Source organism: Cyprinodon variegatus, unplaced genomic scaffold (assembly GCF_000732505.1).
Source record: "Cyprinodon variegatus isolate N-32 unplaced genomic scaffold, C_variegatus-1.0 Scaffold275, whole genome shotgun sequence".
Lineage (NCBI taxonomy): Eukaryota > Metazoa > Chordata > Actinopteri > Cyprinodontiformes > Cyprinodontidae > Cyprinodon > Cyprinodon variegatus.
Genome location: NW_015150728.1, coordinates 851,161 through 875,375, shown reverse-complemented (window position 1 = coordinate 875,375; position 24,215 = coordinate 851,161). Strand labels below are relative to the sequence as shown.

Here is a 24,215-nt window from a genome sequence, read left to right as displayed (position 1 = left end):
AAACATAAATAAGGCATGCTGGAAAAAAAAAATCAAAATTATTTCTGGAGAAAGAAAATGTCTTTTACTAAAAATGCTTAACTGTTTTTTTACTTTTATAACAGTACTTTGGATAGAGGTGTCACTATATAAATAAAGTTGGCATTAAGGTTGACTAAAAATCTAGACCTTTTTAAAAATAATCTAGTTTTATAAGCTGCTCTTCTACACGATTGATCCATCCAATGGAACGCTAGTCAGGTGTTCAGGAACTCTTCTCTATGTTTGTTGTTCCCACTGGACACCAGACCTGAATCTAAACCATCTTTAAAAAGCTGCTGTAATATTTCCTTTATATATTCACTTCTACACTTTTTTTTTTAAATGGCAAACTTTTGAAATAACCAAGCTTATGAAGAAATCATTTTTTTTTTTTTAAAGGTAGATATGAACAATTTTGTGCTAGTGCCACATAAACTCAACTAGGGTCTGTGTATGCATAGGGAGGTATATTTAATTTATGCTGCCTACATGCTTTGTATATCAAGGTTTATTACTATTATTTTTGAATTTATTGCACATTTTCTTTGTACAAAGTAAACTCTTTCCTAAATGCAGAAATAGATTCAGTAACTGCAATATTTTGCCATCAATAGAAACATTAAAAATGTTTGACTTGTATTTATTACTTTTTCTTGAATATATTAATGCAGTTGTCGCTGTTGTTTTTATTTTTCACAGTCATATAGTTCTGATGCTGGCTGACGACATGGCTTGTAACCACAGAAACCCCAAACCGGCTACAGTGTTTAGCCACAAGAACATGGAGCTAAATGTGTACGGGGACGATGTTGAGGTGGATTACCGTGGTTATGAGGTTAGTTTACCTATGTGCTGTTAAACTTTGTCTCTAAGACTTTAGTTAGATTTCTTAAGCCTGGATTTTATTCTATCAACCCTTCATAATTGCTCTCGATTACTTAAAGCTATAGTGGAGGATGTTCTTTTTCTGGGTGGATCATCAAAATAAGTGGTCCTCCTAATTACCAATCATTGTGGTGATATGCTTATGTAAGGCCTTGCTACGTGCTCGTCCACATTTTCACTTACCGGTGGTCAGTCTGACCTAGTGGAAAAATTGCAAATCTTTTGGAAAGTAAGCTTGAATGAGCAAAGCAACCAACAACTTTTAAACAGAGCGTGCACGAGGAGAAAGGGGCTCGCGAATGCGATGGATGCGTTTGATATGCGTTCCTTTTCCGGAGTGGGTACATGGTTGTGCATCAGCTTTTTTTTTTAAGTGGAGAGGGCAGGTCTTTAAAGAAAAAAATCGAGGATTTAAGAAAATCCTCCATTATACCTCTAAGTCAAAAAATACTTAGAACCCGCTGTTTTAGATAGAAATACAATTTAGTTGGTTTTTTTTTTCATGGTATAATTAGACTGTCCATAATTGAAGCAGTTTAATATTTGCAGATTATCTTTTTTTAACTTATTAAAAATTAAGCATATTAAATTAAGTATATTGTGATTTATTTTAATGGCCGGGTGAAATTTTACCCTTTAGAGGAGTTTAATTTAGCTAGACAGCGCGCTAAAATGGCGTATGAAGTTTTAGCCTCAAACAGTTATTAAAATAATCATGTTTCATGATTGAGATGTGAGCTAATATACATGTGTTGTTAATGTTTGCTTAATGCTTTAGATCATGGGTCTTTAATGCTGGTCCACGAGGTGCAATGTCCTTCATCATTTTAGATGTGTCTTTTCACACACACTTGAATCAAATAGCCAACCTGCCTCCTCAGTTTAGTTCTCCAGAGTTTTACCATTTACCGGATTATTTGACTCTGGTATGTTGAAGTAGAGACACATCTTAATGCTGCAAGACACTGGACCTAGAGGACTTGACTTAAAGACCCCGGCTTTAGATGTTTACCAAAATGGAATGAACAATCTAAAATACAGCTTAAAATCAGCTTCCTGTTTGTTTCAGGTGACTGTAGAGAACTTTCTGCGGGTTTTGACTGGACGGCTTCCTCCCAGCACCCCTCGCTCCAAACGCCTCCTGTCTGACGACCGAAGCAACATCCTCATATACCTCACTGGTATTTCATTATCTCTACTTATTTTTTGAATAAATTATATGAAAAACATAGAATAGAAAATGGTTACTTCAAGAATGGGGAAAAAAATTAAATGACTTGATGCAATCAGCTGGTTTTCCTTATATAGAAAATCAATTGAATGCATCATGTCATTGACTTTGCAGGATACACTCCTCCTGGATGAGCATGTAGATCAGATTTTCACTTGCTTTTGGTTATTCATTCTTCAGCAATCCCTCACACCGAGCATGCAAGCAGTGACAGTGAAGAGGAAAAAGCCAATCAGGAACAGACAGTTGAAGCTAGTATGATGAGAACAAGCAGAGTAAACAAATATTAGTGTTAAACTGACAAATACTACTGAATTGGAAAATAGAGATAGAATAAAACAGAATGATGTAAGGTGGTCCCTATGTCCTCCAGCACTCTAAGCCTATATCAACAGAACTATAAAGATAGCTCAGGATAACATGGGACACTAACTATAAGCTATATTGAATAGAAAAGCTTTAAGCCTTGCCTTAGATACTGTGTCTGCCTCATGGACTAAAACTGGTCCTTGGCATTAGAAGAGCCTGATAACTAAAAGATGTGGCTCCTCTTCTACTTTTAGAAAGTTTAGAAACAACAAGTAAACCTGCAGATTGAGAGCAAAGTGCTCAGTTAGCAACATAAGGAACAATAAGATCTCTGATATAAGACGGGACTTGGTTATTTAGGAGTTTATATGTGAGAAATAGGATTTTAAATTCCATTCTTGATCTGACAGGGCGCCAATGAAGAGAAGATAAGATGGGAGAAATATGATCTCGCTTTTTAATTTTCATTAAACTGTGGCTTCAGCATTTTGGATCCGCTGGAGGCTTTTAGCTTCAGTTTGTTGACTTTCTGATTGTAAAGAATTAAAATAGTTCTGCCTTAAAGTAACAAATACATGGACTAATTTCTCAGCATCACCCCAGGATAAGATATTTGTAATTTTTGCATTATTCCGGAGATGAAAGAAGGAAATTGTCAAAACCGCTTTATATGATTTAAATTACAGGTTCAGATCAATGTTCCCTCTAAGTTCACCAACGATCACTGCGTGCAACATCAGATTTTCATGCTGAGGCCACACTCTAATATTAAACGGGATCATAACTACTTACATTGCTTAATAATAGAATGACAGATTACAGCAGTTAACTTTAAATTTAAATGATTTTGACCAATAAAAAAAGTTGTTCATAAGGTCTGTAGTATGCAATGTGCAAGAGTCCTACTTTGGACAGGGTGATTGTCCTGCTCCTGAAGAGATGAGCAGTTACACCTTTCACACATAACGTTTTGTTCACATTAAAATGCTAATATTTTGCACAATGAAATGTGTGGTGAAGCTTCTGATACAGTTTAAATTCCTGTAACTCTTTGTAATTTTTTTTTATTAAACAGGTTTTAAGCATTTCTACAAACATTACTGTAATTATATAATACTAAAAGCATTTCATAATTAAAATCCATAAATAAAAAAATGAATTTATGTCACTAGAATATGAACAAATCTGACTTAAATTTTATATATTTTTAACTTTTGTCCTTCTTACTTCTCCACTGGTTGTTCAAAAATGCCACTTTAAGAGCTTTCAGGAAGTTTTTTTGTTGTTTTTTATATGATTCATTACATGAAGTTTTCTTCAGAATCGCCACTGGATGCTTGAAATTTAGCACAGATTTCCACCTGCTGTGAGATCCCCTTTAGCTTTCACATCTACAGCAAGGAAAAGAAGTAATTGAATACCCTGCTATTTTGCAAGTTCTCTCACTTATAAATAATGGAGGGATATGAAAATGTCATCATAGGTCCATGTCCATTGTGAGAGACATAATAAAACAAAAAAAATAAAAAAATCACATATATATATTTTTTAACAATTGTATGATACAGCTGCAAATAAGTTTTTGAACACCTGAGAAAATCTAAGTTAATACACCGAAGGAGGGATTTTGGCCCACTCCTCACAGATCTTCTCTAGATCAGTCAGGTTTCTGGACTGTCACTGATAAACACCAAGTTTAAGCTCACTCCAAAGATCTCTATTGGGTTTAGGTCTGTAGACTGGCTATGCCACACCAGAACCTTAATATGCTTCTTACAGAGCCACTCCTTGGTTATCCTGGCTGTGTGCTTTGGGTCATTGTCATGTTGGAACACCCAGCCTCCACCCATCTTCAGTGCTCTAACTGAGGGGAGGAGGTTGTTTCCCAAAATCTCTCTATACATGGCCCCGGTCATCCTCTCCATAATACAATGCAGTAAACATGTCCCATATGCAGAAAAATTTCCCTAAAACACTACCACCCCCATGCTTCATAGTAGGGATTGTGTTCTTGGGATGGTACTCATCATTCTTCTTCCTCCAAACACGGTCAGTGCAATTATGACCAAAGGTTCCATTTTGGTCTCATCTGGCCACATGAATTTCTCCCATGATTTCTCTGGATCATCAAATGATCATTGGCAAACTCAAAACAGGCCTTGACATGTGCTGGTTTGAGCAGGGAAACCGTCCGTGCCATGTATGATTTCAAACCATAATGTCTTAGTGTATCACCAACAGTAACCTTGGAAACCGTGGTCCAAACTCTTGACACGTTATTGACCAGCTTCTCTTGTGTAGTTCTTGGCTGATTTCTCACCTTTCTTAGGATCAATGAGACTCCACGAGGTGAGATCTTACATGGAGCCGCAGTCCGAGGGAGATGGACAGTCTTGTGTAGCTTCTTCCATTTTCTAATGAATACTCCCAACAGGGGACCTTTTTCACCAAGCTGCGATGCAGTTTCCCTGTAGCCCTTTCAAGCCATATGGAGGTGTACAATTTTGTCTCTAGTGTCTTTGGACAGCTCTTTGGTCTTGACCATGTTAGTAGTTAGATTCTCACTGATAGGATGGGGTGAACAGGTGTCCTTATGCAGCTTTCGACCTCAAACAGGTGCATCTAATGTAGGATGATAACTGGAGTGGAGGTGGAAATTTTGAAGGCATACTAATAGGTCTTTGAGGGTCAGAATTCTAGTTGATAGACAGGTGTTCAAATATATATTTGCAGCTGTGTCATACAAATGGTTAGTTAAAAATCATATATTGCGATGTCTAGATTTTAAAAAATATTATTTCTCTCACAGTGGACATGCACCTACGATGACAATCTCAAAACCCTCAATGATTTCTAAGTGGAAGAACTTGCAAAATAGCAGGGTGTTCAAATACTTATTTCCTCACAGTAAGTGCTGCAGCACCACATCTGAGAAAGTGGTGATTGACTCGTTTAAGTTTTTTGCTTCATCCTGTATACTTAAATTTAGCACAAAAAAAAAGTTATACGAAGCACTGCGCTGTGAAATGAACAAGTGTGCCTGAAACTGTATGCATGTTGGATTGCACGGCAGTTACATGCCTTAACTCAGTGTTTCCCATCCTTTTTTGACGTTTTTACCCCTTTTGGCATTTTTTCTCACCATGAGTCGCCCTCTCAGTCAAAAGTCTTGATGATTGTCCAAAAATGGAATGTACAATATCTGAAATAAAAACTATTTAACTTTACGCTGCTTTCCATCTCAAAAAAAAAAAAATTAAATAATGTTGCCTGGAATTCAGTATCGACTTAAAAACAAAATAAAATCATATTATAAATCTATTTATAAAACTGGAGCTCCTCTGAGTAACTCCCTTACAATCACATTTAAAATTTATGAATTTGGAACAAAACAGAACATAAATTAGAGTTTAATTAATTATATAAATTAATTAGTTTTACTCTGTTTTCATCAAGACACCTCAGCAGGTTTGATGAGCTCCGTTAGCTCAGTGTGAAAAACAGCTGATACCAGACTGTTCTCTACATCCAGTCTGTTCCTCTGCTTGGTTCTGATGTGTGTCAAAGCTCAAGATGAACTCAAACATGAAAGAAAAATATAATTATTGATTGATAAAAGCTTGTTTAATTTTTCAATTGGGCCCTAACAAAGCAAAACAAATCCCAGCTCTATTTTATTTTACTACCTAAGAAATAAAATATTTTCAGGTACCCCTTGCAATGCACTCATGGACCACTAGGGGTACGCATGCCTCATGTTGGGGAAACACTGCCTTAACTCTTAACTCTGTTTTATCCTAACTTGATACATCTATGGTCAAAAATCAACAGGTCAAATCCTATAAAATCTGTTCTTTTCCTGTGATCTATTAATTACCTTAAATCTGAGAACTCCCACTTTTATTGAGAGCACTGAATGTGTCAACATATGGGCTGATCCCTTGAGAAATTAAATGATATTCCTTCACGTTCTGTTACATTTAAAATTATGAATTCCGTCAAACAATCCACATTACACTCTCTCATGTGAGGGCAAACAGGAGAAAACTGAATCAACATTAGAATGTGGACTTCTAAAATCAAATAAAACAGGAAATTGGTGACAGCCAGGAAAAGCCAGATTGGTTTTTAACTTTATACTTAAAACCTGTAAACGTTCTTCAAGTTTCTTTAAGATTTCAGTATGTAATGATTGAAGTTTTTCCGTGCCCTTTTCCACATGAATCCACTTGTTTTTCATTGATGTACATTAAAGTACATTTTCTGCCAATATGCTAAATGGCTTTTAGTTATCATGCAAAGTCAATGAAGCACAGCAGAGCTGGAAAAGGAGACTGCTTTGCATTATTTGGAGGAAAGCTTTAATTAGTCCAGACATGTAATTGGCTGGCCTTTTAGATGGGATACATTACAGGTATTGTGGGGGATGTCTTGTCTGCTCTTTCCTAAAAGGTTATTTTCCATTTAGTCAGAATTAATTTGGGTTTATAAAGACAGCAGAGATTAACTTGATGCTGGGTAAACAGATCCTCACATCAGTACAAAAACTCTGGTGCTATGTTGGCATTTTTGTGTCTAGGTCTTGTCGAACTATGTTTTTTTTTTCTTTAGATGCATTTTAACAAATTAAAATGTTTAGTTTTGGATAAAGTTTTAAACAAATTAGAGAACTAAAGTGAGATATCTATTATGTAATACTAAGTGCCTCTGCAGGCTGTGGGAACTGATTGTTTTTCATTTAGAAAAAAAAAAGTTTACTCACATGGTTCATAAAGATGTTTTTTTTTTTTTTTATGAAATCATATTTTTTTGGGGATGTGCTTCCATCACTAGGCCATGGCGGTAACGGCTTCCTGAAGTTCCAGGACTCTGAGGAAATCAGCAATGTGGAGTTGGCTGATGCCTTTGAGCAAATGTGGCAGAAAAGAAGGTAAATTAGCAAACGAGCGACACAAGCGGTGTTTAAATGAATGAATAAATAAATAAATAAAGTCGCTTAAGCTCTGATTTTCTATTGAGGTTTTATTACAACGTAAAACTTGCCAATCCTCCGTCTTTTTGCTTAAGGTTGTCGTCACCTATCACCCTGATTTTCATTAACATGAAGAGTTGCTTATTTTGCTTGAGAAAACTTAGAGTAACCTTCTAGTACAAAGTTTGTTCTGAGTCTTATTCCCTAAATCAACCTTTTAGTCTTTTTTTGGGGGGCAAAAAGTAGTTTAGTACTTCCACACTTTACAGCAACATATCTAAATGCATTCAAGTTTGAAATATTTGAACCTGGAGTACATAGTAGATAAACAAAGTCTTTTTTCCCCTTTATATTAAAATGGATCAGATTATCATATTGTACATTTTTATTTGATGTATTTAAAAATGGTTTCAGCATGCAGTCATTTGTGGTTTGTTTCTGTGACCTTACCAATCAACATCAAGGCCCCATTAAAACAGCTAAGAACAGCCTTTTAAACCATGTTTAGTTCAATACAACAAACATTAGCCATGGTATATGGTGCAGTTGAACCAAAAAAAATAGTGCAACGCATCAATAATACTGCTGGTTTCTAACCTATTTCCTCAAGAGTTTGTATACGCTCTGTGAATACAAAATGACGATAAAAGTTATCTAAGTTGCTGAGGAGTATGTTTTTTTTTTTTTTTTTTTATGTCATTTTAAAAGTGCTTATAAATGTAATATGTTGTTGAGAAGTGTAAAGTGAGCTAATTTATTCTAATTTGACTGGAGAAAAATAACAGCTTTAAATCTGCCGTTTTAATTGAGTAATAAATCATGCTTTATTTTATTTTTCCCTGCTCAGATGATCTCATAACACTGGAAAGGCTTATATGAATCTAAATGATTTAGTGGGTTAATTTAGCTTTATTGTTCTTACTGGATTTGTAATTGGGTAAGCAGGATCAGAAAACAGGCTGATGCCTTTTAGTCTGATTAAAAAAAAAAAAAATTCGACATGTTCAGGTCTTAGACCTATTTTACTTCCAAATCACACTTTTTTTTTGGTAATAGGACTGCATTATAGCGGTCTAACTGAAATCAATAAATCAGAAGTCATTCCTGCATTAAGCTTTTCTCTGCCTCAGTGGAGATTAGCCCAAGCAGCTTTGATGCTGCTGTGATAATTGCACTCTTTAGCTGCTTAATTACTGCCACCTTCTTTTACTGACCTCAAACCAGCTTGATTCAGTCCGCTTGATTCTATTATTCATGTTTGATTGAAGGGGAAAAGGTTTTTTCTTAGGAGAAGAAGAGCAGAAGGAAGGGGGTGAAATGGCGTGTAGGCGTTTTGGCAGGACTGAATGGTGCTGAAGCTTTTACTCGGTGGCCATGGTAACGGCTACGTGAAGGCTTCTGTGATAAGTCTTTTTTTTTATTGGAGCAAAGGACTGGTGTAAGGCCAGCTGTGTACTTTCTGATTGGGTTTTATTAGAAAATAAGTTAGATTGTTTTATGTCTCTGTGCAGGTACAATGAGCTGCTCTTCATCATCGACACCTGTCAGGGTGCCTCCATGTATGAGAGGTTTTACTCCCCAAACATAATGGCTTTGGCCAGCAGTCAGGTCGGGGAAGACTCTCTGTCGGTGAGTTATTTTATGGCGCACATTGTTGAATTAAATAGTCTAACAGATTTTTTCAGGTTTTCTACTCCATCTATATTTTTCTTTTATTTAATCAGGAAAAAAAATCTAATTGAGATTAAAAGCCTCTTTTTCAAGGGTTTCCTGGCCAAGAGGCTGCAAATGACTTAAAATGACAGGTACATAAGAAATGCATATCAAGTAAAATCATTTCAGATAACTGAGCCTGTCTTACTTACTTTTTTCTTTTCCTTTTTGTGCACATGTTCTGTCATAGTATTACAATCATTCTCTATAATGAGGCTGGTTGGTTAAACCTATAAGGGAAGATTTCCTCCACAAATAGGCTGCCTTGTTGAGATATCTTTACTGCATGATATACTTCACTCAATGAAAGCTAGAGCCAGCATCAACGTACAACATTGGTGTAAAAGAGTGTATGTGTGAAAATAAGTGTTTTCTTTAATTGGGTTTACTTATATACCCAATGTGTAGAGAGTTATTTTGTTTTTGTTTGGAGAGACAGACGATTGTAAACGGCCTGCAACACACAGCACTAAGGAACAGAAAAGCAGAGGTTGCTCCAAAAGGCCGCAGCAGTCCCAGGCAGATGGAACCTTGGTGCAAAAATATAAACTGCAAAGGTGTTGGGTGTCAGCAAAGAATGGGAGCAGCAGCAGCAGCCTTCAGGTTGAAAAGGCCCAGAGTGAGATAAAGTGCACAGTCCCCTTGGTGAAGCCACACCTCCAATAGCATGCAGACCAGAACCCAACCTAAATTGCAGTTGTGATTAAATTTTGAAGGTTACGTTTGGCTCATTGGTTTCATTGTTTTCATGGCCTTGAACACTTTTTTTGTTCAGAGTTTTTTTTGTCGCATGATAATACTCTCACTCTTCTCTTCTGTGTGGTAACAAACCTCCTTGAAGCCTGCTACCATCTAAAGGTTTGGAGGAAGAAAATTGGCTTCTGACTCTTAAGTATAATGTGAACAAAAACATAGTCCATCTGCGATTGGGAGATTATTTTAAGATTGTGATTATATTACAGATACAGTTTTAGTAACAAGACAGTTGAATTCATCAACTGTAAATGAACATATAAGAAACAAAATGCAAAGAGAAAGTGCATTGCAGTTGTATTATAAACACAGTCGAAGAAACGTTGGGCTACAAAAGTAATCTGTTACAGTTAACGGTGTAAACGGGATAGTTGAAGGCAACTTCAACAAATGGGTTTTAAACCTTGATTTAGAGGGTTTTAGGGTGGCTAAACTTTTAGTTTTCTTGGGGTTGGTTCCATATAAGTGGCCCATTAGAACTAAATGCTTCTCTAAATTTGGTTCTGTGTAATGCAGAGTTGAAGGAACCAGAAAACATACAGCAAGCAATGATTTCACTCACTAACTGGTTGCTAAATAAAGAGAACTTTGGAGAAAAATCTATACGCAACAGAGTTGTCCAACAAGTTTTGGAAATCTTATATAATTTTTTTACCCTGTCTCCACTTCAGCACCAGCCAGATCTGGCCATAGGAGTCCATTTAATGGACCGTTACACCTTCTACCTGCTGGAGTTCCTGGAAGACATCCACCCTGCGAGCAAAGCAAACATGAACGATCTGGTGAGGCTTTGTTTCATGTTTTATGAGAAGCTGTTGCTGATTTTTTTCTCTCATCTGAAATCATATAGTCCAAAATTAGCTGTTAGGGTGCCTCTATGTATGAGAGGTTTTACTCCCCAAACATCATGGCTTTGGCCCGCAGTCTGGTCGGGGTATTCCTCTGAGCAGTAATTCCTCAAATTCTAAGCTTCATATTTATTGAAGCTTAGAATTTAGTATTTAATGAAAGGGGATATTTGTTTGATACATCTTAAAACTTCAAACCTAAAGTGACTTGTTTTTTTTTCGAAGTGGCTTAACATAAGGAAAGGTGAGGAATTTTGCTGTACTTCGTCATCTGAGAATAATTTATTGCTTCAGCTGTTTTTAATTTAAGTTAGTTGAGGAATCGGAAATCTGATATGTAACTGTTAAAACATTTTTTTGTTGTTGTTGGCCTTCACCTTATAGTTCTTTATAGCCTCTAATAATCTTTTTTCCCAGGATTTGCCCTGTTTATACCTCCATCGATCTTACCACCAACTCTGAGCAGCTTTCCTGTCTATGTTGAAGAATCTAATTTCCACAGCATGATGCTGCCACTACCATATACCGACATGTGAATATTGTGTTTCTTATGATGTGCAGTGTACGTTTAACAAGGCAAAGAAAGCTAGATTTTAATATGTCACCCAACCAGGCCATCTTCTTCCATGTTTGCTATGTCCCTTACATTGTGGGAAACCGTTAACACGACTCTACTGTCAATCTTTGCGTTCTTGCTACAGGGTCACATCTAAAACATGCGAGGGACTGACCTATCAAGATTGATGTTGGTGTAAAGCCATCTTTTGATTTCTTGAGAGAGCAAAGAGTTTAAAAATAATGTCAGGAAACAGTTGTTGGGCAGGAAGCAATTACCAAAGTAAACGTTGATCCTCAAAGTAGGGAAAATGATTTTAGAAATAAACTTGTAGCAATTTTCTACTGATGTATCTTGTAGATGTATGACGTAACGAGCACAGATTGGCATCTGATACAGAGAAAACTCTTGTTGTGGAGGATAGATGCCTGTGTGACTCGGCTAAACTTTTGTTGTTCTTAATCTATGTTAGTGGAACCGAATCTCTCTGTTCATTCCAATAAGAGTCAGATGAAAGCGACAGAGGTCTCCCAGGACTTGTGCACACTTGAAACAGAATGATTAAGAAGGTGTGTGGTCTGTTTGTGTTTGACATCTGACTACACTCTCAGGGCCTCGGCTCGGCCTCAGCAGTGCCTCCCCTTTCATCTTTTGGACTCCTGCCAGGATCTATCGAGCCAAGGGACCACTAGAAGTTTTATCTCAAAATATGGTAGTTACTCTGTGTACCCCAGCTAATGCTAATTATACGTTCCAGTTGATGCACTCTTTGTTCTGGTGCTTTTTTGGGATTAAAGATCAATACCATGGATTTTCTCGACTAGCCTATTAGGTTTTTAAAACCAGCCTGAAAAGCTTTGCTTTTTGAAAGAACCGGCTTTCGCATTCACTGTAAGGCTTTAGTGATGGATTTTCAAGTCCTGTTTGACTAACAGAGGTAATGTTCAGGTCAGGGTAATGATTTTATGTCACCTTTCAAATAGACGGATAAATTGCTCAATTCACTTACGGAGGGGGAAAAAAACCTCCAGGATGTTGTTTTTTTTTCTTTCTTTTTCATACACAACACAGGCACCAAAGTATTGGCAAATCATTTACTGAAAAATCAAATTATTTTTTAAACAGAAATGCCCCTTCCATTGTCATAAATATAGTGAACTGCTTTGCAGATCTCCTCTGATGTTGCTTTTTGTCATACCTGAATGCTGAATGACAACAAAGAAATTGTAATATTGCATAAAGATAAAAGGAGTAAAAGCAATAAGCAGTTTTATTCTAATGGCAAAGATTAATGTCTGTAAATTTTTATTATTGTGTTTTTTTTTTTTCTCCTTAGTTTAAAGTTTGCCCCTCAAGTCAGTGCGTGTCCACTCCGGGTCATCGCACTGACTTGTTCCAGAGGGATCCGGGAAGCGTCCTCATCACAGACTTTTTCGGCAGCGTCCGCAAGGTTGAGATCACCACTGAAGCCGTAAACTTAACAGACCCTATTAAGCAAGTCGAGGAGAGGTAAGCTGATTTTATTCACTTATATTATACTGATGATTTTTACACTTTTTAATTTTTTTTACTTTTCCTTCACTCTTTCTGGGAAATAAGGACAATCATCATGGAATAAAAATAATAGTTCTAACCTATATATGCTGCAATTTGATCACCTTCTCTTTCTACATTAGAAACATTGATGAAGGACCATCTAGTTTTAGATCATGCAGCTTGGTTTTTATGTATAATTAAAAATATATTAAAAAAAATTGTGCCACCATCCTGAGAACTGACCGCTATACTGCTTACTCAAAATTCTCTGATAACTCTGATAAAACTGTTCTCCTGCTCCACTACTTCTTGTTCGGCTTCATGTCTGCACGCTTGTTTAACTTATGCCAATAAACCACACCAACTAGCCAAAGACAGGCCTTTTTCATCCAGTCAAAGCAATAACTGCATTTGCATGGATGAAAACAACCAATGCCAACCAGTAAATCGAAAATACTGGATCTAGAGTGGCATCAGGCCAAGTGCATGTAGTGATGGAGTGAGGCAGGGGTGACAGAGCAGCATTCGTCAGCACACGCCACACACGTTTTGAACTAGCTGGTTTAGGAGTTTATACACCGCACACCGGTCTTTCTTTGTGCTTAGACCGGTAATTGCTTGCTGAGGTTGCTAGTAGAAAAAATAAGCCATAGATTTGCAGCACCAGTATGTCGTGGCTCTCAGCAATAATCTAAGCAATGCCTAGAAGGGGGATATATTCCCAAAAGCACAGAGTTTTGAATTGTAATCAGTTAGCCGGCTGAGATTCATTCATTCATTTTTAAATACTGTGAAGTATCGTTTGCACTGTTCTCTAAATTGTCTTCATCTGATTCTGCTGGTTGATGTAAAATCAGGAGGTAAATCTGATCTGAGGACAGCCCCAGATTCCTAAATCATCAGCAGCTCATTTTGGGTAATTTCATAACATGACACATTTGTTCATCGTTCTGAGCTTTGGTCAGTAAAATGAATGTTACAAGCATATCCTCTCTCTGCTGTCAGTGGGAAAACACCAGCTGCAGCAAATAATCCCATACAAGATTTTATAAGAGCTTGGCTTTTTCAGATTAAATATAAATCTAAAAAAACTCAGTTTTTATTTCAAAGTTTTAGGGTGATGTTTTCCTACATTTAGGACTACATGTGTTTTTGATTCTGTTGATTAAAGAGATCCACAATCATCCATATTTGTTCTGCTAATTGAATTTAAATTTTGAATTCATTTTATTCATTCTATACTCTTTCCACTACCCTGGAAGAAAAAAGATTAAAGTATACTTTTAATTAACTTCTGACCGCCTAATTTAGATTGCAGGGTGATTAGTGATAGTTCTAATAAAAACACTAACTTGTATGAAAATCACTCTTAACTTTTCAGAGCTTCTGGAATTGGGGACAACTTGGATAAAAGCCCCATTTAGGCCATCCTGTTAGTGTTTTAATTGAATTGCCTGGGGCCAAATTCATTTAATGTTTCTCTCCACACTTAACAAGTCTTTGATTTCAATTCAGGACCGGCTTTGTGTCTGTATTGATTTCTCCACTAATGATGCGTTGAGTGGCCTCTTTCCAGAAGGGTAAACTTTTCAAAGGGGTCAAGTATGACTCCTGGATGTTTAATACGACTCTTGATTTCACTAACCAATGATTGGAGGTTCTGGGGTAATAATGCATTTAGATCAGCCTTTTTTAATCCGTAAAAGCACTCTGACCAGAATAAAGCTTATGATGGGAAACTTTACCTTGTCTTTCTCCAGTTGTTTTTTTCAGTCCTCTTAAAGTGGCTTTGAGTGATGGGATTATGTGCCCTCTAGTGGTGAATCTGCCTAACTTTTTGATCCAGTGTAGAAGCTGTGATAAGCAGTTTAGGCCACTAGATGGCTGTAGAGAGCTTTCCAGAGTGAAAACCTTTTTCTTTTCTCCTCTAAAGAACACAAACATGTTTTACATTTAGCACAGGGAAAGGGTTCCAATAATTCATTCACTGATATATTACTGCATAGAAGGATGGATGCATGCATATATAAGGCATATATTTGTACCAATTAGTTTGGAGATAAGTCTTTATAATTTCTAAAATAAATACTTTAATAACAAACTTTTAACACCTACACATAAAAAATACTCTCACTTAATAATTCCATTAAAAAGGGTTTAATTAGACCACCACAGGGTATTAAGGATTATAATTTGCAGAGCCACTAATTAAAGGCAAATTGCAACGTAATTTTTGGTCAATGACTGTTTTGGCCCCAGGCAGGTTAGCCATTGCATGAACCCCCCCCCCCCATTACTTTATTATTGATTAAGCCTGATGCATTAGGTCTGCTACAGCAAACACTCATGGTGCAGCTTGTTACCAAGCTGGCAGCTGGTCTCATTCAGTCAAACAGAGACACGCTTCTTTCATTCCTGATGCAAGATTTCAGCAACCCTCTAAATCATTTGATGCTCTACAGAGCGAAGTTTCCAGCAGCACGCCAAGACCAGTAGGGTCTGCCCCCTCTCTGTTTCCAAGAACTGTTACTTTTCATGTTTTCATTCAGGTGACTCTTTGCTGTTTAAAGCTTCTGGATGACATCTGCTCCATGTTTGCAGTGTCTGTAAAAGGATTTGTTTTTTGGAAGATGCGGAACTGTTGGTGTTCTGCTGGCACAAACAGGTTTTGAATTTATTTGTTGTTGTCCAGCAGCTGGTAATCAAGCTTTTTATTTTTTTTTATGCAGGTGCTTCAATAAATAAAACAATTACTGCTGAGTGGTCTGTCAACCTATTGGGTATGTAAATGATAGCCTAGCACTCATCTGAAAAATTACAAGTGGAAGCCAAATCTGCAGATGAAAGTACAGTCAAGCCCAGCATTACATCCCCGACAGACTTTATTCAGCCAGCATATTTAATAGGCTTATCTCAAAAGTTTGCTAAACAATTTATCTTTGTGTTGTTTATTTGTTAAAAGTAAGTTTTTTATTTTTTTTTATTTTTTTATTTCCTACCTGATTTTATGTTTTCAATATATGGAATATGAGTGTTAGAGAATATATGGAGGTAGCCAAAGATTAGCGTAATGGAAAGGTCTTCTGACCTCAATCAGATTCAAATCAGGACTCTAGAGGGGTCGTTCCAACATCAGATCCCTGAATGAATTCATTTGTAGTAATAAATCAAAATTAGTTCACATCTATGCCAGACCATTCTTCTCGTTTAGAAAATGTGATTTATTGAAAAAATATATTCATTTTTAATTGATATACTTGCAATTGATGATACTTGTTATAGGACTTAGAGTACCCTTGTCTGTCTGAGAGTAGCTACGAGATGCGTCCTTTATTTTATTTATTTCCGCCTTTCAGTGGAATGAAAAACATCACATGCTGTTCACCTCATTAATTTGGTTGAATTAAAGCTGCCCTCTAAATGGGGAAAGAGGAGGGAGCCTTGCAAATGAGCAGAGCTGATACACTTTCTTTCTATACAGGTTTCATCTGTACATTTTAGAACATTGCATTTCACTGTAGATTTGCAGACCTTTCCTGACCCAACCCTTCGACCCAAACAGACTAAAAAATTCTGTTCTAGAATGGTGCTTTTTTTTCCCCTCTTCCCTAAAAAAATAGAGCAAATTTTTACCCTTGAAACCAGATGTTTGCATCCATCCAATTAAAGTGATTATATGTTGGCTCCAAACCTTAGCTGGTCCAAAGGAACAGAGCCACTGTCATTAGAAGCTACTGACACTGAAAGCTAAAAAAATATTTTCTGTGCCAGGGTGAGAATTCCTGTCCTAATTTGTCTTTTAATCGAAAATTAAGATAATTACACTGTCTTAACTATTTAAGTAATTACTGAATAGCCCAAATTATAGCAAACCTTACTTTTTGGCCTTTAAATAAGCCAAGCTATTAAAAAAATTGAAGTAAATTTTCCCTGTAATTTCTCTTTGTTATGATTTTATGGGAGCTCAAAATATTCAATTTGATTAGAGAAAGATCATCAAAACAATCAAGTCTCCAACTTGAAGGTAAATTAACCTGGACATTTCAAATATATGTGCAGAACAGGGGACCATCTGCCTCTGTCTCAATCTCTCCTGTCTTCCTCTGTCACAACAACCCTCTTTAAACTTCTTTACTGCTTCCCTGAGGCTTTGTTGTCCTTCTCTTTTCCTTCTTACCCAGGGTCATTTCATCATGCGTTGTCCAATATATTCACTTTCCCCATTATGCCAAAGTCCAAACTATCTCCGCTTTGTTGATATCTCTCCTCTTGCCACTCTCTTTGGCTATTCTTGAGTCTAAATCAGCACCGTGGGTTGAATGCTCGTCTTAGGTTTCATTCTCTAAAATATGTGAAGTCATTAGCAGGGAGACTTCCTCTGTTTATAATCACAACTTGACATTTTTTTGGTACAAGGAAAAAAGAGCAGTTTGATCCAAGGGACTTAATAAAAAAGTAAAATGGAAAAATATAGAAATCAAAGGGTTTATGATTTGTTTGTTTTTGTCATATTGTGTCATTTAGCTAAACTATCTGCATATTTTGCTGTTATTCTTTTCAGAAAGGTGAACGAGTACAGTTTCGACCACTGCATTAGGTGTTCTATATAAGGGTGTTCTTATTGCATCACAGTCCCTTCTGTTTATACATGAATTTTGCATTTCCACAGTCATGTTTCTGTCACTTTCCATGCATTTTTTATCCTTCACCAATAATATAGCTGAGACCATTTCCATTAACAAGAAAGGTCAAATCAGCCCCACACAAACACTTCCACTTTAATTTCCTACAAACATGACTTTCTTGCTAAAGCCACTATAACTCATAGCATTCTGAGAAATTCTGACCAAGTTCAATTAATTATGACTCAGCCACTTCCTGGTGGTGGATAAATTATATTGAATTCACAGAAACCTATTTTCTTATACCAGGCTATAAACAGATCAAATAAGTGCATAGCACGTGAGTGGCTGAATTAGTCATTAAATGACAAAAACTGGAAAAAAGTTGAAGTGACCATCAGCCCTTAATGAGCCTTCTGGCTAAATACATAATTTTTTAGAAGGATATTCTTTAATTCTTTTAAATGTTTTGTGTATTTATGGCCTTGGAATTGGACTCTGAGACACTTCATTTAATAGTGCACAGACATTTATACATGTACTGAGATCCGGTGAGAGTTATAAGATGCAAATGGTATCCTCATCATTTTCTGTAGGACAGGGTTTCTTTGGAAAGGGAATAATGGCAGTTTTTATATATTTTTTTTCCAAAGGGCATGAACCAGATGGGGAATCAGCAGACCTTTGAAACATAGGGCACCACACTAGGGTGCGCTCTGCAGCAAAGGTCTTCAGTAGAAAAGGCACATATGCTATCAGGGCCATGCAGATTTCCTTTTTCCAAACATGACTGAAAAGTGACTGTATTCTTAGGGGATATGATACTTTGATCAGGAGTCAGTTGAAATTGACTACAGTGCATCACTGTATATATTATGCACAATTATTGTTGAGTCCTGGAAACAGGACACACAAGAGTGTGCAATGGTTTATGTAAGTGCGGCATCAATGAGAGGATTAAACTGACTGAGCTGCCAGGCACCAAGTGGGCCACCTACATTGGCATTCTAGGCGCTTAAGAAAACAATCGATTTTCAAAAGATGTGATATTTCTTTTGGGTGATATTGGTACTCATTCAAAACATGGACTAAATGTAAAAAAATATCTATATACACAAAACCCTTAAACCCCTTGACACTAGTTAGCAGCTCACCACCAACAATTCAGCTACTCTGCACATTGCACCCTCAGCAGATGGGCAGTAAAATATTGTGAGTCTTCCCAGAGCTATAGGTATATTATAAAAATCTCCATATATAATTCTTTCACTTTATCAGGATATGTCTGAATTATTGTGGTACCTGTGTGCATTTATTTGTTAGCAAATTCTTGCCAAATTACACCCCCATTATGCTGTAACTTAAGTTATGGGAAATTGGATGAGTTCCCTGTCCTTGTTAAACTCTCTGTGGTGATTTATTTTGGAGCACTTTAATTGCTTGTGATGTGGTATTTGTGTCATTGTTATTGAACACGGCCCTTCTTTCCCTCCAACTTAACGTTCGTTCCAACCATATGAGGATGGACCATTTATCCCTAGATGTTTTCTTGGGGTCTATTTAGCTGTGTAACATAGATTTGCGTCATCTTAGGATCGGCACTGTAAGATGAAGGGGGCAGCATCTCTATTAGGATATGGATAGATTCCGATTGGTGTCTGCATGCTCATACCTGTCCCATTACACCCAAATTCCCCAAAAACAAATCCTCTACACATTGTTTTCAGGTACTTCTGTAAACAATACAGATTCTTGCATTTTCCAAATGTATGGGAGAGTGTCTTTACCATCCGACTCAAAAGAACAAATTGAAAAACATAAATCTATTAATTTACACTCTTAAAGATTTGTGTTTAGTGCACTTTATATATTTTAATTTGTATCTTTTTTAATGCAGGTACAACTTTTTAGTGTTTTTCTTAATTTCTGTTTTATTACTTTTTAAAAGTGCAAATCTTTAGCCATTTTTTCCATGTTTTGCTAAAGTAATATCGAAAAAGGTGTCTATAAAGTTTCTCTGATCTTCTTTTGACAATTAACAGGATTAGCTAAAGCAATCACAAAAACCAGAATATTTCCCTTTTTTATTTTTTCAGAATTATTCAGCAATACTGACAGAAGCTGGTTTAAGACCTTTTCCAACAAATCAGGATGATCTGTTGAAGTAATCACCAAGAAATTGCTGATTTTTCTTGCTTTCTGATTTTTCTGACCCCTGACCAGATGCTTTTGCTTTTTAAAATTCACATTATTTGAATGACTAGGAAATGGGTTAAAGAGAGCCCCACATAGAGAGGATTACATATAGCTGACACAGCCAGGTTTTTAATAAATGTAGTGCTGCTTCAGTCTACTTTTGTAAACCTGTTCAGCCACACAGACAAGAAAAGAGTGCACATCTCTCATTTTCTAGCTGAGGCACATTTCTGGATCCTGTTACTCAAATGGGTCTTCCATTAACTGAATGACACTTAGTGGTATTAAGCCTATGTCCATTTGAACATCCTCTCCACAGCTATTCGCTTCAAGCTACAGGAGATATTTTATTGCAACACATTTTCCTACTGGTTTCAGAGTGCCCAGAATAATTACAGGTATCCAGTAACGCCTAAATTCCGTCTCCATTGAATCATAATGTAGTGCTAATATGGTTTGCGACCTGCAGCTTTAGAGTGAGTGTACAAACACCGCTTAGGCTTTTAGTGGGGCAGATGGTACAAAGAAATTAGTTAGGCCTAAAGATGGCAGCTGGAGACGGCAGCAGTAGCAAAGCTGGAGGCAGCCACATCTATTAGGATCATTTACAAGGATGGAGAAATCCTTCCCAGAAATATCTTCATGCAGAATAAAGTGAACAATAGACTTCCCTGAATTAGACCTCATATCTTGTAGCCAAGTTAAAAGGGGATTGGCAAAGCGCCTGCAATATTTTTAAAGGCAGAAAGCTCTTTGAGCTCATAGAGGGCTCAGCCGGGGATCACTGTCTTGCTTGCTGGCTCATCCCATTTTCCGTCTGTCAGAGACTGAACAGACATAAAGGGGGGGAGCATCAAAGGGGAGCAAATAAAAGGGGAGGGCAAGAGGGCAAAATGCTGAGAGAAAGTTGTTGTGGAATAATATCTCTGGATTAAGGAAAGAAACAAAAAGAAGAGACAAATAGGTTACTTCACTCTGTGAGTGGCTGGAGGAAAGTCAAGGCAGCTCAGAGGAGCTATTGGCCCACTTTGTCAGAAGCCGGCCGGCTTGAACTTTCAATGAAAGACAGTCAGTCATTTGAACCTCCACTCTACTGTGACATTTAGCTGGGACTGCTGCGCCTGGCTCAGTTTGAGAAAGAGATGTAGCAAAGAGGCTTTCAAAGAAAACAGTGGTACTGTGGAAAAATCTCAACCTTGCGTTGTAGTATTTGAATATTCAATGCAGCTAAAATAACTTTGAAGTTTCAGTTCTTAACTTGTTCAATTATATTCAAATAATTGAATTATTTTTTAGCTTAATTTTAAACTCATTGATTTATATAACTCCACAAAATAAAAAAGGCCAGTCTATTTCTGTGGCATATTTTAGTAGAAAGACAATTCACAGTGCTGTACCTGAGAAAACAAAGGACGCAGAAAGGTACACTGCATTTGCATGCAGATACTTAAAATGAATGAAAATGCATAATTCAAGAGAGTAAAAATGAATATTTAAAATGAGTATAAAAATTGAATAATAAAATGGTTGATTAAAACAAATGAAAATTGAACTACAAACCTAAACTAATGTTTATATTGCACAGTCTGTGATTTAAACCAATTTAGCGTTGAAGCACATTTTTCTGGGATTTAATTTCAGATTGGTGGAACATAACCGAAAACTGCTTTTTCATGTATGGTTCTGGTTCTGTTTATGTTGATCATATTACAGCTAGATGACGTGAAAAGTTTGCCTGTTTGATAAACTGTCAAGTCTTTAATGTATTTTGGTGCAAAATCAGCCATTGATCAATAGACTAACAGAGGTATTTTAAAGTCTATTCTCTCAGATATGTGAAACTGGTGCAAGGATGGTGGAACTGGGGTGATGTGCTCTATTTTCTTAGTTTTGGTGAGGATGCGGGCAGCTGCCTTCTGGATCAGCTGCACCTGTCTGATCAACTTTTCAGGCTTAGTTTATGTAAACCTTTAGAGAGGTCCTGTGATTTAGCTCATAAATATCACCACTACAACAATTTATGGAAAAAGATCCTGCTGATACATTGGTTCTTTAATCCAGATTATTCTGTTTTGTATAATAAAAAGTTGACTTTAGCACATGATATAGACTAAATGCACCCTGACAGTCCTTATTCTTATCATCATGATGCTTGATGCTTACTGAATGAAAACTGTATTAATGAAAACAGGACATCTGATATAATATCCCATCTGAACAATAAACATTTTTCAATACAAAGATGCAGGCTTCATAAAACCTAAATCTAATACCTTTTAAAGGGTTGTTGGTTTCAAAAGATACTTTTAATTTAATGAAACAAAGGGTCATCCGAACACATCTTAATTTACTGGATATGATAGTACTTTTATTATTAACAATATTTATTCATAATTTTGTCCTCTTCTCTTTTGACCAACCAATTTTTTCATGAGAAATCTCAAATGTATTTACACATTTCTTTACAGATTTTACACATCAGATAAGAAACTATAAAAAGTTTTCTTGCTCTGAAAAAACCAAAAGCTGCCACACCCCTCTAAAACAAAAATGGTGTGCCTGCCATTTGTTATGAACAGAAATGCTTTTCTGTGAAATGGACCCTCAGTGCAAATATTTTTTTGGCTGCATCTTGGTAACAAAGGGTGAAGTGAGCGCTCCTACTTTTCTCAAATATCCTGATATTTGAGAGGAGTGGGGCAGATTAAATGTCAGGAGGTGAGCTAGGCACATTTCTCCTAAACAACCCAAAACAAAAATCCTTTGTTTTTAAAAAGCTTTTTCCCCGGAAATATGACACCATTTGAATCTTGAGCCAAAAGGAAGTAAAAACACAAAGATGAAGAATAAAAACATATAGTTTTGCTAAGCCAAAGCTACAACTGATAGATGTAGGCATGTCAGCAAACCTTTGACAGCCATAACAGTCGTTGGAGAGACGAAAGAGTTGCAAAGGTTTGCTGTAATCTGTTGAACTCCTTAAGCCAAATCAGTAATCCAAGACTTCTTTACCCTCAGTAATGACCTTATATGTCCAAACTGACTTTTTGTTTGTCTTTAAATTCCCCTTCAACCTCCTCATGTGTAGCATCACTCATTTCTTTGGTCAAATTATATTTTTTTAGATGTGTATAATAACTCAAGGCTGATGGAGGCCCCAGAATAACATTTTGACAGCTATATGAATGCAGTGCAGTTAAACTATCACAGTTAAAGCAGATTTATGTGAAGAAAAGTGAGTTTCAGCTGTTTTTATGAACTGCCTCTCTTTTATATTGCCTGCATAGCTCAATAGAAATTATCCTGGACCATTAGGCTTTCCATGTAAAAGTGTGACTCTTGGGAAATCATCATTGTTCCGTCTAACTGTAATAATTCTTGTACAAAGCACATTAAAAAAGTTTTCATTGAAAGATGTGTTGGAATCAAGAATCTCTGTGGTATATAACTTTTGATGGGCACCTGATCAATAGATAAATGAGCTAATTTGTCTGACTCCTATCCAGAACTTTTAACATTCTGGAGGATATAGGCAAAGGAAAGGTTTTGGCCTCCAGTACTCAGATAAGATTCTGGCTCAGATATTGAGTAATTGGCTGGATCGGATATTAGATGAATAACACTGATCCAGCGTTGTTGTCCAGTTGTTTCCAATTTTTACACAGTTACAGCTCTCTAGATGACTAAATTGTATTAATTCTGCCCTAATTGGAACATAGCAATATATCTTTGTTAATTTTTGTCTCAAACATGATGCCTTTACTCACATGACAAACCATACGGTTAATTCATTTAGCAGTAGCATCGGATCACTATCATAAATCGGCCAACACATGCAGCCTATGTATCTAATTTAATTGGATTGGTAAATAATGGATCACTGCAACTCTAGTTGATGGTAAGGCTGACCTCTTTTGTAAAGGTTAAAGGTTATGTTTAAAGATGATTGCAATTTAAATATCTTATTTCCCCCATCTGTTCTTTATCTTAAATGGATACAAAAAAAAGAATAATTATCAATATGGATTGAATTAAAGGGCTTATAGTATGGTATATTTTCATCTATGTTGCAAAGCCCTCATAAAAACACTTTGAGAGAAACTGAAAAATGAGGATCTTAGAGGAGATTCTCAAAAATGTAAAACACCTTTGAAATAAACATTCAATATTGAGCAGCCTTTTTAACTGATTAAAGACATTAGAAAGACTCATAGAAGATATTAACACCCTTTTAAGACAGTTATATAAACTAATGTTTAGCATATAATATTTACATAAAGTGCAGCTGGTACTGAAACAGTCTGTGAAATTGTCTGGTCAATTTAAGTGTCAGCAGGGCTGTTTTGTTGTGCATGTGATCTTGTGGGAGTGAAGGGGAGATGGGTGGGATGTGTTTGGCCACAGAGGGATGATTACCTTCACAGCTTTGGAAAAGAAACTGTTCCGGACTCTATTTCTTCTGAATTTAATGTTTCTAAATCAATTTCCTGCTAGAAGTTGGACAAAAACTCATGCAGCATAAACCATAGTCCAAATCTGGTAGGAGGCATCCCACATTCCCCTGTGCCCACCC

General features: G+C 36.5%; 1 protein-coding gene across 1 annotated transcript in view; it reads left to right on the top strand.

The window, feature by feature from the left end:
- The window catches only part of pigk (phosphatidylinositol glycan anchor biosynthesis class K), a 49,843-nt gene that overhangs the window by 1,329 nt on the left and 24,299 nt on the right, over positions 1–24,215 (top strand). The window contains exons 4-9 of the mRNA XM_015383075.1: positions 721–856; positions 1,976–2,087; positions 7,280–7,376; positions 8,930–9,047; positions 10,556–10,666; positions 12,625–12,797. Coding sequence (XP_015238561.1) covers positions 721–856; positions 1,976–2,087; positions 7,280–7,376; positions 8,930–9,047; positions 10,556–10,666; positions 12,625–12,797 — 747 coding nt within the window. The remainder of the gene's footprint in view (positions 1–720; positions 857–1,975; positions 2,088–7,279; positions 7,377–8,929; positions 9,048–10,555; positions 10,667–12,624; positions 12,798–24,215) is intronic.